Source organism: Cynoglossus semilaevis, unplaced genomic scaffold (assembly GCF_000523025.1).
Source record: "Cynoglossus semilaevis isolate Cse_v1.0 unplaced genomic scaffold, Cse_v1.0 scaffold1721, whole genome shotgun sequence".
NCBI classification, from domain to species: domain Eukaryota; kingdom Metazoa; phylum Chordata; class Actinopteri; order Pleuronectiformes; family Cynoglossidae; genus Cynoglossus; species Cynoglossus semilaevis.
In genome coordinates, this window is record NW_007585111.1 from 2,960 (window position 1) to 19,207 (window position 16,248).

The following is a 16,248-nucleotide window of genomic DNA, read 5'->3' on the forward strand; positions in this document are numbered from 1 at the left end:
GCATCACTAACAGAGGAACTTTGTTTTGTTTGTTCTGCAAACACCACGGTACACTTAAAACTGGACTCAAAGCAGGTTCCAAATCTTGGAGCTGTGTGGAAATTTTTAACTTTTAGTTTTGTTTTTCTGCATTGAAGAAAACAATAAATACAGTGGCTGCTGGCACTGACTTTGTTTTTATAGTTGCAAACTAACTGCCCTGGAATCCATCAGCATTTTAGGGTTATCGTGTTAAAGAGTGTCCAACAACTGTGAGTAAGATACACAACAGATCACTGATCACTTCTGTGAAAATCAAAATTTCGATTTACCTGACACTTCTGCAATCCTTTCAAGGAGGCCGATTAACAGGAAACAACATACTTGTGTATTTATACCAAAAAGACACTATTGTAAAGAACACTATGTGTTCTTTAAAAAAATGGTTCTAAAAGTTCTTGGTTCTCAGGTATGATGTAAAAACATGTACAGCCTGCTCCATACATAGCTCTGTCACCTGCTGTCAGTTCAGATTAACTGGAAACTTCTGGAAACGTATTCTCTGCCCACTCTTCTTTTGTCGCTGGAACTGGTATTCTCTGCCCACTCTTCTTTTGTCGTCCCCTACAAATGCCAGCAAAAGGGCAACATAGAAAACACAATGACTGATTAATTCACAAATGAATTGTGTAATTGTGTGGCTTCATTAAAGGTTATTAGACTGTTAACGTTTCCTACTTTGGTCTTTATATTTCCAAGTTCAAGAAATCCTGAGCAGACTGAACTCCCAGCTGTCGACTGGTCGTATGGTATTTATGAAGAGGACTGTTTAGTGGACAAAGTATTCATGAAACATCACGGATGTGTCCAGCACTTAGTGTGTGTGGAAGAAAAAGCTTCACAGTTTCTTAGGAATTACGGGTGGATGTTTGGCTGCACCACAGAGGACACGCAGAACACAATCTGAGTGCTCTAGCAGCGGGTGATGATGCTGATGCTCCAGGACAGGCTCAGTGTGGCGTGAAGACGAAGAGTGCTGTGTGAGGTGACTTATGGGACAATGGGGCCAATTTTCACAAATAAAACATGAGGCTTATCCTGAGACTCTGAGCCACTCTGCCTCTGTTTCTGTCAGGTGTTGGTGGGCAGGAAGAAGAGAGATGCGGGGGCTGGAGGGGGGAGAGAAAAGCTGATTTAATTCTCTTCATTTGGGTGAATTGCAAAGAGAAACTAATTTAGTAAGTAATTTAGTAACTAAGTTAGTTAATGGTTTGCAACACTATTTTTTATTTCTGGACACACTCAAAATATCATAGCAAATGCTGTGCACGGTGTATTAAATAGCTGGTTACAACATACCAGAGTGTGCTGTACCTCAGTCAACAACAAAATCTAAATTCTCCATTAAATTGAAATTGGTGTAACAAGTACTCATTTTAATATAAGTTGTTTTCTTCCTCATTAAACTTATGCCTTATTAACACTACTCAAATATCAATAGAATAATAAACTTCTCCATCTTTTTTAACAACTTTAAAACTCAACTTCAAAAACAATGGTTGATGCTTTTTTGTATGGCAGAATCACAAACATTTGGATGAGGTTGGAGGAGCTAGAGCCAATCCCAGTAATTATCAGGTGAGGGTGGGGTTCACCATGGACAGATGAGGGCACCATGACAGCCAAAAAAAACACACTCACATTTGTAGCTATGGCCAATCCAGAATATCCAGCTAGGTTTTTGAACTATGGGAGGAAACCAGACCCACACCTGTCAATTGAGGGGTCCTGGCTACAACCCGTCTTAAAATTGTCTTTTTTTCCCCTTTGTTATGAAATGATAAGAGCAGTTTTCTAGGAATTACAATATGTCACTGCTGTAAGGAAAGAGCACTAACCACTCTTGCACTGTGTGGCTGACTTTTAATCCTCATCTTATTGTTCTTTGTATTGATATTCTGTTGCCATGAGACACAGATGTCAAGAACTATTGGCCCAGCCTTCTGCGTGACTCAATCAATTAGATTCTTCAGGCTGCAGAGGAACTATTCATAAACAAACTATTGACATAAGCTTCCTGTACTCTGTCAAGCAGAAACAGTCAGTGACTAAGACCAGAAGTTACAGGGAAAGACAGAGGACAGAGAAAGAAAAAGAGAGGATGAAGGTAGTGCTAAATATCATTTTTCTTATTTTTTAAAGTACTGTAGCATAACTTAAGGGTTAAAAAAGTGTTCTTCAATTAATAATTTTGTGATGATTTTTTTGCAGCTGCTGTTAACACATGCCCTTCCTAATTCTACATTTTAGAAGCAATAAAAGGTATCATGTAAATGAACGTGAGTTAAATGAAGACTGGGTGGATGTGTTTCCGTGAGGAGCAGGTTGATGATGACCTTTTGTGTTCAATATTTTCTCCTTGTGGAAGCTGAACGCTGAAATGCATAGAATAGGTAGAAATAAAAGTATTCATTTTTAGCAGTTATGGAACCACTGGATGAATTAATGATCAAGCAGCAGCAGCAACAGCAGCAACAGCAGCAGCAGCAGCAGCAGCAGCAGCAGCAGCAGCAGCAGCAGCAGCAGCAGCAGCATACTCAATTTTTCATGGGCAGCTAGTGTTAGTGAAATAACAAACAGAACATTATGTATGTTGTTCCTATGACATTTCCCAAAATGCTGACTGAAGCCCACAGAGGCCTGAACTATGTTTATTCTTTATCATTCTTGCATACAGTACATACAACATACTGGTTACTACTCCATAGTTCAACACCATTATCCCAATCATCAGCAATACTATTTTAAAACCTAAAATTAATATATTTCATTTTTATACTGCAATATTCATGCAATATTGTATTATTTTGTTATAATAAAAAGCAGGATAGAAATATTAATTTTTTCAAAGATGATTATTTTTACTGCAATAATTTGTGAGTACTGTGTGCTTTGCAAAATGTGTTTGCGTACTGTTTATTTATGTATATTTATCTTGTCTCCCAAATAATTAGATTTATTATTGTACTTGTGTTTGTGAACTTACAACAAAAATAAAATGAATAATTTTATGTATTCATTTAAGTAACATTTAAAAAATCTTTTTTAGGTCAACTAATATACAACATGCACACATTATTTCTCTGTGTTCAACAGAGTTGAAACCAGTTAAAACATGGCAGGGCCTGGATATTTTTAGATCGAATCACCAAGGAGAACAGTGAGAAAAGGTCTGTCCATTCTGCAGCCCCTCCTGGTCCTGCCTCCTGATTGTATTCTTATACAAAGTCAGGAAACGGTCTGGCCTTTCAGAGCTGCCTTGTGATGAGGAAACATAATGTGTTGGAAACATACTGCTGGGCTCAGGTCCAGAACTGGGCTGGAACACAACACTAACTAACACTAACCCTAACCTCAGCCTGTCACAACCTTTGTTATTATTATTATTATTAGTAGTAGTAGTAGTAGTAGTAGTAGTAGTAGTAGTAGTAGTAGTATCATCATCTTCACCGTTTTACATATAACCTATTACTAATACTTACATAAAATAATAAATACTAGTTATTACCTCAATTATATATATTATATATTTACATGTATGATGTAGTATGTGTAATATATCAATTTATAATTTTATATTTCATAAAATCAAAATATGGAAAAAACTGATACAAATATGTCATCAATTCTTGACTCTTGTTAAATGTCAAGTGTTAGATTATATTGTCAAAGAGTTGAATCATTATTTAACATTTTTGTATATGTTATATATAAGAGTATATATGTATATACTCTTTTTTGTGAGTCGATAATTATCCCTTAAATATAATATAGTGCAGAGATCCTGCTCAATAAAAAAAGATGTAGTTTTGTTTTTGAGTCCTGAAATATTAAAATGTATGTATCAATGTAAGTTCCAAGAAATAAACTGGGCCTCATGTGTTTCAGTGATTAAAACAAATATACGTAAATGAAATATAAATATTGTGTTATTTAGCTACGGCTACATCAAATGAAATTTGGTTTGTCATTAATAAATATGTCTCATCTTTGCGGTAACATACAAACCGCACATACATAATGTAAAACTACAGTAGAATAAAATGGGTTTTTCACAGAATATAGCCATATAAAAAAAACATTTACCTAAATTTAGTTCAAAATGAAAGACAATTGCGGTCCATTCAGCTGTAGCGGAGTGTGGATCACTGTCACACTACTGAAAATGAACGCATTTTGTCACGCGTGTTTGTTTAGTAACACCTGAGCTTTGATGAGCATTTTGTCTAAATATACTCTTTTCACTAAATCAAGAGCCGTTTCCAGGATCACTAAAAAAAACATCAATTTTTTCTCAGTATCAAAGCGACTCAGGCATACAACCATCAAAACCATCAAGCCTAGTTTAATAGATAAATAAATGCAAAGATGGAGGTTAAGTTGTTAAAATAGAACCACGGAGGCGGTGATGCGATGACGCAGGGGCCGGGCCTTCAACAACAGCTGAGGCGGATCTACAGACTGATTACGGCTCACAGCACACTCCAACATAATTGATGACCTAATTGAAAGGCAGGAGGAGGAGGTGTATAGGAGTGAGGAGGAGAGAGAGAGGAAGAAAAGTGAACTTGTACTCACTCCTCTCAGTGGCCTAGCTGAGGGCATTGATGTAAGCGCACAGGCTTCCTGGGTTTTTACGCGCACGTCTTCCCCCTGTCCTTTTCACTTTTCCACACACGGAGCACCAGAACCACCTCTCACTTTCAGTTCCGCGGCCACCTGTGTTTCTTATCTTTGCTTTTTTATTCTTCTTCTTCTCTTCTCACTCTTCATGAATGATTCTCTCTCCACACACAACTGTTAGTTCATCGACCAGAACACCCTCGGATACGACTGCGTCCTGTTACGCACGACCTCACCTCGGCACAGCTTCTCTGCTCAAACTCAAACGGCAGCAGCAGAATCTTCACAGCAGCTTCAGACGAACTTGGAGCAAATTCCAGTCGACGAGGAAAAACTTGATTCTTTGTTCAGCAGCAGCAGCAGCAGCGGCAACCGTAGCTGAAGAGACGGTCAGTATGAGTCTGAAGTCAGAAGGAGAACCCAACAACAACGTCTCCATGGAGGAGGAGGTGAGTTTATCTGCTGAGGGGAAAAAAAGTTTGAAAAGCGGTCAGAAATTATCTTAAGAGCGACATTTCTATATTAGTTTTTCTTTAAAACAAACAGGAAAAAAATTCGAGAACAACTGAAATAAGGCAGAAACATTTTTGGACAAATCTCAATGACAATTTATTTATTTTAATTTTTAACTCGTATTAATGGCTTGGTCCTGTAGCGCAACGAGGTTTACAAATTAGTTCGTTTGTCCAGCTGCGTGTATTCGGCAATCAATAAAATCAGTTTAATGTCAACTCCATGAGTTTATCCCCTAAAATAACGTATTATCGTTTCATTTTCAAACCTTTCTCCAGCAGTTAGTTTAATGACGTGTTTTTAATTAAAAAATAAATATCACATTTAAAACAAATTTTATCTTGCATTATTTTTTAAAAGATGCCATAATGTCATAATTCTCATTTTGTATTAACTTCTTGATTTTCATCGTGTCATCTCAATAATTAAAAAACGTTTTACGTCTTTAACATCATTAAAAAAAAATCACATAATCAAATAATTTTCAGAATTCCCAATTCGCTATACTTGAAGGAAATGTAACTTTACGAAATAAAATAAAATCTGCTGCCATCCGTCTAAGTGATCGGTTAAATGTCTCGTTAATGACATGACGGGGAGTGTTGGGCCTTTTGTTGGTCTTCCTTCTATTATCTCACAACAAAGCCCTAAGTGTGGCCACTGTGGTTACTTTTCCTGCACTGTGTTTGCCCCGTCTCTCTTCTGTGAGGAAAATGAAGTGAATAATTATAAAGGAGTATATAAGATGAATTAAGATGCTTTTGAGTCTTGCAACAATCATTTTGCTCTGAAAGTGTTGTAAAAAAGTCCCCATAAATTCCAGTAGTAAACTCAACCACTCACTGTCCCTTTACGCTAAAATCAATGAGGATCAGAAGGACGGATTTAAACGTCTCCACCGCCGGGGTGTCCAACTGTGTTGGCCTGGTGCTGCAGTATGTGCTGACATGTACAGGACTCAGACTTGCTGCTGAGCTGCACCTGAAAAACACTAGAAGGCCGGCAGGGTTGGGGTCGCAGGTCAGAGGAAGGAAATGGTGTCATGCCGTGCACTGTTGTCCAGTGCTGTTCCGCTGACGGTCCATTGTACCAAGGGCCTCCCCACCGGCTTGGAACTAATGGGCCTCTCCTGCTGCACTCTATTTCCCCTGAACTCTGTGGACTATACACGGCATTGGTCATGGTCAGTCCTTAAAGAGGGTCCAGGGGTCCTCAGCAGGATGTGGAGTAATGTTTATTGTCAAAGTCATGTCAGCAGAGTTTTTTTTTTCTGTATTAAAGAGTGTAAATGTGCTGTGCAAAAAGCATTCATTAACATAAATACATAGCTTTATTTTTAACCACTAATAAGTTCTGTGTTTGTGGTACTGCAGTCTATTTATCAGTTTATTTTAGCTTGGACTTTTTAAAACCCCTTTCTGGTCCAATGTTTGTCCAGTGAACTCTGTGGCTCATTTCATATCTTCAAATCAAAACATTTCTCTCATTTTCCAGGCCCTGATACCACGTGTGTAGTATAGACTACTTCGCATGCAGTTTGTTATTCAGAAGGAATGATAGATTTTGGGAGTATGGCCAAGCATATCTCATCAGTGTGTGCGTGTGCGCAAATGTCATCTTGCATGTTTTTGTTTCCAGAGGCTGAAATATGCTGTATATTACAACAGTCACTATGAACTGGCCAAATACAGCTCTGCTTTTTGTTTGCAGGTACGAACACTGTTTGTCAGTGGTCTGCCAGTAGATATCAAACCACGGGAACTTTACCTCCTCTTTAGGCCTTTCAAGGTGAGTTGCAACAAGACGTTTCTGAGGCTTCCTTGGAAACGGGCAGAAGAAATCATCTGGCATTTTCCTGTCTTTAAAAAATAAAAATGGAAGACCTTTTAAAGGATTTTCCTGAAATATAGAGTGACAGTTTAATCCATTGTAAAGCACAAAAAAAAAGCCATTGCAGCCTTTTTAATTTTTTGCACCCCTACAGTGCATCATCTCAAACAGTAGGGAGTTTGTCAGCAGTTCTCTTGTGGGAATTAAACTTTCCTCCTGTTAATGAAAGTCCAAACATTTGCATTTATGGAAATGGGGACACGCCATTGTTCACCTATTGGTGTGTTTTTGACCAAGTTCCTCTTCTATAAACACCCCTCCCACCCTTGTCCTAACTAACCAAATTGGAAGTGGTATCCCACACACGGATGATCATGTGGAATGTGTAAATGAGTAGCCCCCCGTTTGATTGGGCCACCAGCCCCTCTCTGTGACCCAGCTTGCCCATTACGTAGGGAACTTTAAAGTTTTTGAAACCATGTGAAAACACTTAAAATTGGCATCATTTGGTTTCCATCCTCTGCTGCTACCTCAGTATTGTTTCACCCAAGTCAGTTTGACCGTATTATCTTGTTATTTCTTTCTGAAGTTGAGTCATGTTTGGAGTTGACCATGGATAGCTTTTACTTTTTCCCTGCTGCTGTAAATCAGGATCAAGAGAAATCCCATCTCAATACTCCGCAGAGACAAAATTCCCCCACATTTTTCTGGAATTTCTTTTTTTCTACAAGTCACTTTATTTATTATTGAGTTGGGCTCATTCATTCCAATGAACTTCAGTGATGTGGGTACCAGGAGTGAGTTCTCCTGATCTGTGCACATGGTCTTGACTGAGATGGTTTAGATTTATATAAAGCTATGTTTTCCCCTGCTCTCAGCTTGTAAAATACAACACTGTTATATTACAAAACTGCCTCTCTAGCCCCACTTGCAGAGTTGGAAAGGGAGCTACTGTACATGCAGAATTCTACACATTGCATATTCACAAAACATGAGATTTTAGAGATACAGAAATGAAATTCATTATAAATTATATTGTAATTTTGTATAGATCAGTCAAATGATTGAGTCATTTCTTTGGTTTATAGTTTTGAGACTGTTCTCTGCCATAGTTAAATGAAAGAAAATTCCAAGAATGTTGAAAGTGTTGTTTCCTTTTATGTAACCTCCACTAATTTCACATGTGAGTGCATCACTGCTGCAGAGGGATTAGCGATTTCCTGTTGATAGAATGAAAGTGAAGGTGCACACAAGCAGGTTACTTCTTGTACAGCAGGAGGTGTTCATGTTTGACTTCCTGCATGTGACTGGGTGGATAATTGGCCATCTTTCCTCTCCACAGGGTTATGAAGGGTCACTGATTAAGCTAACTTCAAAACAGGTGAGATTCTTTACATCAGTGGGTGTAGCTGTTTTAACCATCAACAGGCAGTTTTTAACATTTAAATGCTTAAGATATATATATACAATGAATTGTTGCTTTGATGATTAACTTTTTTTTTTCTGACTTACAGCCTGTTGGGTTTGTAACCTTTGACAGCCGGTCTGGAGCTGAAGCTGCAAAAAATGCACTGAATGTAAGCATTACTGGACCCTATCATTAAATTTCCTTTTATTTGTTTCCCCCTAATGTTAATGATGCTGTTTGTTCTAACTTTGGCTTAATAAAATGATTGGGAAGTAAATAAAAAAACATTCATTATTCCATACATTTTCTGAAAGCCAACCCATTGTGTCTTTTATAATTCAATGGCAGGGCCATTTTTGGAAAGAGGCCAGAATCCCCTAGCCTTACGGTAGTTTACTTTGACCTTGGTACACATCCTTGTCAGTCTGGTATAGCCCTCACTGCTTTACTGTTACCTACTCATTCTGTAGCCACGTGTAGTGTTATTTGGACACAACCTCAGTAGTGTAACCCTTATTTTTGTCACCCATAGCCCACATTGGCAGTGTCTAACACTTCTCTCTTGTAGCCTAGCATTCCTTATCAGCATCACCTCTTAGACACTAGCAGTTTCACTCACACACAACACATACACACAGATGCACACACACCATAATCTTACTCACCTGCATGTGGGCACAATGCTTAGGGCACAAGAACACAAGCAAGGTTAAAACCACCGCCAACAAACTACACCCAGTCTCACAGTTGGCCCTATTCCTCGTCTCCGCCTCCTCCTTTCTCTTGAGGTGCAAGCTGCTCCCACGGTGGCTTTTGCTCTTGAACTGTCATGAGGAGAAAGAGATGCTGTCAGTGTTGAAATGCTTTGGTGTATCCTTTAATTCTCAGTTTTGAAGACCTTTGCCCACTCACATGGATCAGACCTTGGTTCAAGAGAAGCAAGGATACATTAAAATATTGAAACCTGACTTGGGAAAGAAGGCTAAAGAGGGACTGAATCTTCTGTCCCTTAAATCTAAGCCCGCTTTCCCTTACAATACTATCTACCCCCCCCCCCCGTTTTGACCCCGAAAGTCCCCAGACCCTGCGCTTAGAGTTTGCTAAAGCCAACACGAAGATGGCAAAGAGTAAGCTGATGGCCACACCGAACCCCACAAATATCCACCCTGCTCTAGGAGCTCACTTCATTGCACGGGACCCATGTAAGTTGTACGGCTGCACCACTCTAGGCTCTCTCCTACACCCACCCTGGCAGTGCCAGTTCTCCTTTTTTATTCAATAGTCTCTTGGAATAATGTTGTTCCAGAGATGAACAGTCGGATTTAAAAATAAATAAATAAATAAAGGGTGTTTTAACAAAGTACAGACTAACTCACCTCCACATGCATGTGTCATGTCAATTCCTTAGACAGCTGCTTTGCTTAGTCCAGCTGGGGTAACGGCAGTCTTGTAAGGGTTTATATTAGGGCCGTGGATGCTGACGGTGAACCTTGACTTTATTTTCTTTGCACATAGACTGGGATTAGAAAGACAACAACAACAAATTGTCAAAATGTAATTTCTATCCTCACGACAGCCTCGACGTATGTGCTGCTTTTTGTACTTTATCTAGAAAAATGCACTGTATTTTGAGGCAGAGCAAAATATTGAACAGTATTAACCCTCTAGAAATCTTTAATGAACACTTAATGACATTATTGCATTGATACTTGTTACATATTTTGCCAGTGTAAACCTAAAATCAGGTGACTAGAAAATAATTTTGTAAATGTCTTTATATTAATGCAAACAATTTTCAATTATCTCTATATTGAATAATTGTTACCTTCTTGTATCCTGCTGCCTCGTACTTCCACAGATGATCTGACAGGGGCAGCACTGATCCCAGCATCACCAGATGCCTGGACTCCTTATCCTCTGTACACCACAGAACTGACCCCGGGCCTCCCTCACGCAGCTTTCACTTACCCTGCGGCCGCTGCCGCTGCTGCAGCCCTCCACGCCCAGGTGAGGGACCAACCGGTGTGTGTTATCTTCCATTTTCTTTCTATACTTACCTGTCCTCATGTTTAGTCATCACTGATTTCTACACATATATAGTTCGACATCCTTTGTTTGTTAATGGAGCAGTATTTCAGATACGTTGGAATCAAGTGCTCTGGTTTTGGGATTAGTTTGCTGCATTGTTAAAGGCAGAGGTTCAAACTCTTGTCCTGACAGATAACGATCACTGAGCACAAGCCCAGCTCAGACTCAAATATGTGTAGTGTTGTTGGCCTTACGACTGGTGCAATAATGTAATGGAACTAAGTGTAGTTTAAAACTAGACGAGTAGTACAGAAATAAATTATCTGAAATGGAAAATGTTGTTCCCTGCCATCAGTGGAAATGATGTGCACTCTCCTTACTGTAGTATATCAAGTCAGCTTTAATCTCTCAGGTCTCCAGTTTTAGTGGTGTTTTTTTTTCTCTCCTTCTGCATGTTCTCTGACAAGATGGTGTAACTTATTACTTTTAATGGAAGTCGTTGCGTCAGAGTGACGATAGAGCACTTCCTGACTGTCGTAGTCTGAACACCTGTTACCCAGTTTAGGTATTTAAATTTAATAAGGATTTCAAATGAATAGTTTGAGAGAAGAGATTCCAGAAAATGTCAGAGGAAATAATGTTATCATAATAAAAGTTAATGTTATGTAGCTATGCTAAGGAAACAGACATTCATAAACCGGAACTACTTAAGCAACAACAGGGTACATTTTCCTTTTCTGTGCAAAGTTTGTTTTGTTTTTTTCTCTCTTTCTCAATTTGTTTCCCCAACTCTTGTGTTTTGTCTTTCAGCCAATAAAAAATTTGTTCCAAGGACTAGGGTTTAGAAATAAAAATGGTTTTATAATTTGTCCAAACTTTTCAATATATATTTGAGTTTGTTCAAATTCTGTTACATTTACTTAGTTTAAAATCTAAGTGACAAGGATAATGTATTGACACTGTCGTTGATACAGGTTAAATGCTGCAGCAGTAGTTCTAATGGCAGGGCATCGGGCAAGGTTTGGCTAAACAATTGGGAGGAATGGAAAATAGTTCTTGTGTTGGGTCATTTGAAGTTCACAGTAGGCCAACTTCATCAAGCTGTGTCAGAACACATGGGTGCAGTACACCGAGGTAGACAGCAGTGACATAGGCGTCCACTTTGTGGAATAAAGTGAATTTTATGCCAAAATTAGTTGTTTTTTTGTTTGTTTGTTTTTCTCTTACTCTGTGCTCCTGCTGGAGAAGAAGATACATGTTTGCAAACAGTAGTTTATGAGAGATCTCTTTATGAGAGATCTGACTGTATGGCAGTGCACAGCATGAATAGCTGAAATGCAAACGTCTCCCAACCCGATGATAAAGTGTTGCAGCAGTTGTGGTTTCAGTCCTGTTTGTTTACGTGCTCATGAATGGAGGGCCGTATTCTGCCACAGGCTTAAGTCACAGGTTCAGCCACACCAGCTCTTACCAAGTGGAAATATTTAACACAGAGTTTAAACTCTCCACTTTTTCACGCCTGTTAAGTAATTAACAGGGCTATTGTCTTCAATGAGCTGTTATGTGACCTACATTCTCTGGGCTTCAGTGACTGTTGAGCACTTTAAGGGGACAGTCTTCTCACAACTTTTTACTGAAATTACTTTGAAAGCATGTTAAATGGATTGAATTGTGCTGGGGAACTGTGGCTGGGAGCAGTGAATTCTGGATTTGGTCTAGTGAACCTGATTGTGTTTGTGTTTCTTTAGATGCGCTGGTACCCCACTCCCTCTGAGACTTCCCAGCCTGGATGGAAATCCCGGCAGTTTTGTTAGATTTGTAGTGAGTAACTTTTAGTTCATTAGATTTCTGTACCTGCTGAATATCATATCATGTAAAGGTATTCCTTCATTACCTTATAAGGAGCAGATACTTACTCATGTTTTTAGTAAGCCCACAGGAGATAAACACTAATATATAATATAATAATAATAAATACTTGTACAATGATAGGAAACTATATATTTTCATTTACTGTGACAAATGTTATTTTAACATTCAACCACATTTGGTGTGGGATGTTTTTCTTGTAGCATATCCAATTTAAACGTGTAGATCTGCATTATCTTTCAAGTCGCGTCAATTTTATTTGTAAAACTGAAATTCACAGGACAAATTTGTTTTTGATTCACTTTTAAAATTTTGAATTAAAATGATCCTCCAAAATAACCCATTTAAAAGGGGAGAAAGTGGAAGACGTTATATTGTATGACCTGTATAAATTTTGTCTCACAACTTACCAAATATAAACCACTGCAATAATCAATACATTTAAATCTTCACATTTTCAAGTGCAAGTTGGTATAAATACAATGCACAGTATTCACCCAAAAAAATGTGTAACCTCAAACATTGAAAATACTCTAAATATTTCAAGGCTGTTATTGTTGTACTGTTTAAATAAACCAATGATTGCCTACTTTTTGACTAAATCTGCCCCCCCCCACCCTCCTCCTTTCCTCCAGGCCTGTGGAAACCACACCTACGTCCACCTGAAGTGAGGTTTGCCAAGCTGTTGGTTAATTTAATCAGGTTAATTTAATGGACAGATGTGCATTATTATAAACTAACAGTATTTATATCTCCTCCTGACTGTCTTTTGGGGATTGGGGGGGGGGTCTTAGTTGATCATCTTGCTGTCAACAATCTCAGCTTATCCTCTGCAACTTCTGCGGTACCATTCTTTAGCACTTCGTTAAAAGTATGTAAAGTCCAGATAAAGTTTATACTGTATTTGCTGAGGACCGCTGATGCATTGAAGTTACCATTATTAAGCTTGTCCTTCCGTTGTGTTTCCAGTGCTCCCGGAAGGTTTACAATTGTTAGGTCATTGCATGTTAGTTTTTGGCATGAATTTAGAACTCAGAGTTCTGTGTATCCTAATTTTCTAAGTATTTGTTTTGCCTCCAAATCTGGCCTAGACAGAAAAGTTTCTTTTTTTTTTCCTGTATGTAGATTCTTGCTCTAACCTCTGTGACAGTTAGGCTGTTGTGTGATAATGGCTTATCTTGCATGGACTTGTGAATAAATCCCTTTGTTCTGACAGTTCCTGTCCTTTATGATCATATCAGTGTCTGTCATTATTTGAGTAGAAGAGAGTACAAATATTTGTACTTGTTGCGTAATGTATATTTATGCATTTTTGTGCAACTGAATAATGATCCTGTATCAGTTGGATGTTAAGTCGTCTGTTGTGTTTTCTTTTTGGTGTTTTCTGAACCTCTAATCCTGTGGAAGTAGTTTTAAATAAGTGGTAAAAAAAGTGCAATTTGTTTAAGAGGATGTCGGTGTCGGACAAAAAAATTGAAGTATTCTGAACATGGCTTGTGCTAGTCTGCTAAATGAGATTCTTAAAATTATCTTTCAGAATGTGAAGCTGGACTACAAACATTGTTTTTGAAGGGGGACATTTTTGAAATGGAAACAGGATTAAAGTAATGGGATTATTATTTGGTTTGTGGTTTAGAACATGTTTCTCGCTGTATCTGCTGTGCATAAGATGTAAAAAAAAATTAAATAAAAAAATCCCATCTTATGAATAAAAGAAGTGAATGCTTTTCTTGGCTGAGCATCTTTAATTTAATACCATGAAGAATTATAAGCTGCAAATGGAAGCTAATAAAAACACCAAAAATTCTTGGTTCAGCACCTGTTGACTTCAATAATTAAGTAATGCACCTATTGTCTTTGTCCCTCCCACATGGATCTGACTGACACTCTGGTTAAAAGGCTACACTCAGTCAACCATGACCATTGGGGACTCACTCTTCAGTGACTGCTCTCTATACAAGCAGCTGCTCATGGATAACTGGACATCTGTCTATCATGTGCTGATGAAGTGGTTTCACAATAGGAGTGCTGCCAAACCCACTGACTCTTCTTTGAGGCTTTATCACTGGGCGTTTAATGTGAGCACTTAACCCAGATTCAACAGCATTGTCAGAAATTAAATATGGTAATTACAAGGATTTAAAATATCAAAAGAAAACAGATTTTAATCATTTTAGTAAATTCAATCATAAAATAGGTGGCTCAAATCTTGCTTCTTATGCTGCTCAGAAAAATGTATTCATCTTAATTGTGAGCTCAACATATTTACTTTATTATATCCAAATAAACAGCTATCTGTTTATATACATTATCACATTAGTACTGACTAATAAATGTGGTTAAGGTTGAACTTTACTGATCCCACACTGGGAAAATATATTTCAAATAATGAATAAGTATATAATTTGTCTATCCAACTGAACACGTCAAACATCTTACAAGGAGGGCAATTCAGAAGGTGAACAAACATACGAATTGGTAATCAGTGATTACACAATAGCACCTAGATTCAGCTCAGGTTGGGTCCAGTCTGTTTCCCTCACACACTTACAGATTTGCATATTAACCCTTCACATACTTTCAGATCTTTGTGCCAACTACCTATGCCCACGTACGAACGTAGCACAGGCTGATGGAGTGAATACTAGGAAAATATTTATTGTCTGCAACTTTTTTTAACTACCTTTTTACTGATTGGTTGAATTTATATTTACATTGCAGTAAAACACTGTGTCTTTTTTTTAACTAATAGTTATCCTCTGTTTTTTTAATTGTTAATTTAGCACTAGACAACGTGTTTTAATTCTCTTAGCATACACTGACTTTATAATAATAATTTACAGCTGGAAATATTTTTAATTACAGAGGCTTCACTAGCCATGGTGGCAGTACATATTTGATAGGGTTAAAACCAGTTAAAGAATTCTGATTTGTATCCATGCCTTTAAAGTAAAAACAGGTCATGTAAGTGCACTTTCACACAGAAAATCTGGATTGACATTAAATCAATAATGTGTGAAGATGTGGATGCGTTGAATCTGAAGACAGAATACACTATTTCTTTCTCTGCTGTTTTTACGTTTAAGACCAAGCCAGCGACAGAAGTAAAGTCTATATACAGTACAACCTTTCTATTGCTAAAGGTATGTGACAATACCTGTCCTGCAATATGAATATGATGTTAACCTTAATTTACACTGCCATCTTAACTCAAGATAAGGAGCCACGGTAAATTTAAATTAACATGATAGAGATTGTTAACCTGGATCCTTGTGGTTTAACATGCTCTGTATAAAATAAGCCACAAGAATATATGACAGGTTCTATGACCAAATAAAGATATGATCATAAATGGTGTTATTTAAGAAGTAAGGTCACAGGTACAGAAGGCTGGAACTGAATACAGCTCCTGATGGTCTACAACGTACCAGCTTAAAGAGCAGGAAATATTTTCAATGCAAGTCTTTGTCGCCCTCTATTGGCTAACAACCTATACGTCAGTTATGTATGACTTCGCCAGAAAAACCCCATGTGGAGATTTGTTTATTGTATTTCATGGTGTCTGTATTGTCATTGTACCACGAGGATACAACGAAACTGAGCCCCTGCTTTTAACCCATCACCAAAGTGAACAGTGGGCAGCTTTTAAGCACCCGGGGAGCAGTGTGTGGGGACAGTGCCATGCTCAGAGCACCTCAGTGGTGACTGGGCAGCTGCCTTCCGGACCCAAGTCCGCTTCCTAAACCACGACGGTACATACAGTGATCTCTGTGAGTGGTAGGTCACAGGTCTTGCTGCATGAGGACCATAGAGAGTTGAGGTTTGATGATATCTCGCCAGGATTGCCTGAAAGTTGCCCTTGTGTTTATACTAATATGCAGCTAAAAGACAAATTGAAACTATGTTTGACCCATGTGGGGGGCTTTTCTGATTACCAA

General features: G+C 38.2%; 1 protein-coding gene and 1 long non-coding RNA gene across 2 annotated transcripts; one reads left to right on the forward strand and one right to left on the reverse strand.

Annotated features, from left to right (window-relative positions):
• Positions 1-573: 573 nt before the first annotated feature.
• Positions 574-4,753, reverse strand: LOC112486540 (uncharacterized). Its single transcript, XR_003048995.1, has 3 exons — positions 4,618-4,753; positions 718-1,148; positions 574-603 (listed from the first exon to the last, which is right to left on the reverse strand). It is a non-coding gene; the product is annotated as an uncharacterized LOC112486540 (long non-coding RNA).
• On the forward strand, positions 4,528-14,036 carry LOC103398430 (RNA-binding protein with multiple splicing 2-like). The gene is made up of 8 exons (XM_008337041.3): positions 4,528-5,111; positions 6,886-6,963; positions 8,348-8,386; positions 8,520-8,583; positions 9,466-9,615; positions 10,272-10,420; positions 12,190-12,262; positions 12,946-14,036. Exons 1-7 carry the CDS (start codon positions 4,815-4,817, stop codon positions 12,253-12,255), a joined length of 843 nt encoding a protein of 280 aa, XP_008335263.1. The 5' UTR covers positions 4,528-4,814; the 3' UTR covers positions 12,256-12,262; positions 12,946-14,036.
• The last annotated feature ends 2,212 nt before the right edge of the window (positions 14,037-16,248 follow it).

Coding starts and splice junctions, on each gene's coding strand:
- LOC103398430 (XM_008337041.3), top strand. CDS start 4,815: ATGATTCTCTCTCCACACACAACTGTTAGTTCATCGACCAGAACACCC. Junction 8,387..8,519: donor TTAAGCTAACTTCAAAACAG/GTGAGATTCTTT, acceptor TCTGACTTACAG/CCTGTTGGGTTTGTAACCTT. Junction 9,616..10,271: donor CTTCATTGCACGGGACCCAT/GTAAGTTGTACG, acceptor GTACTTCCACAG/ATGATCTGACAGGGGCAGCA.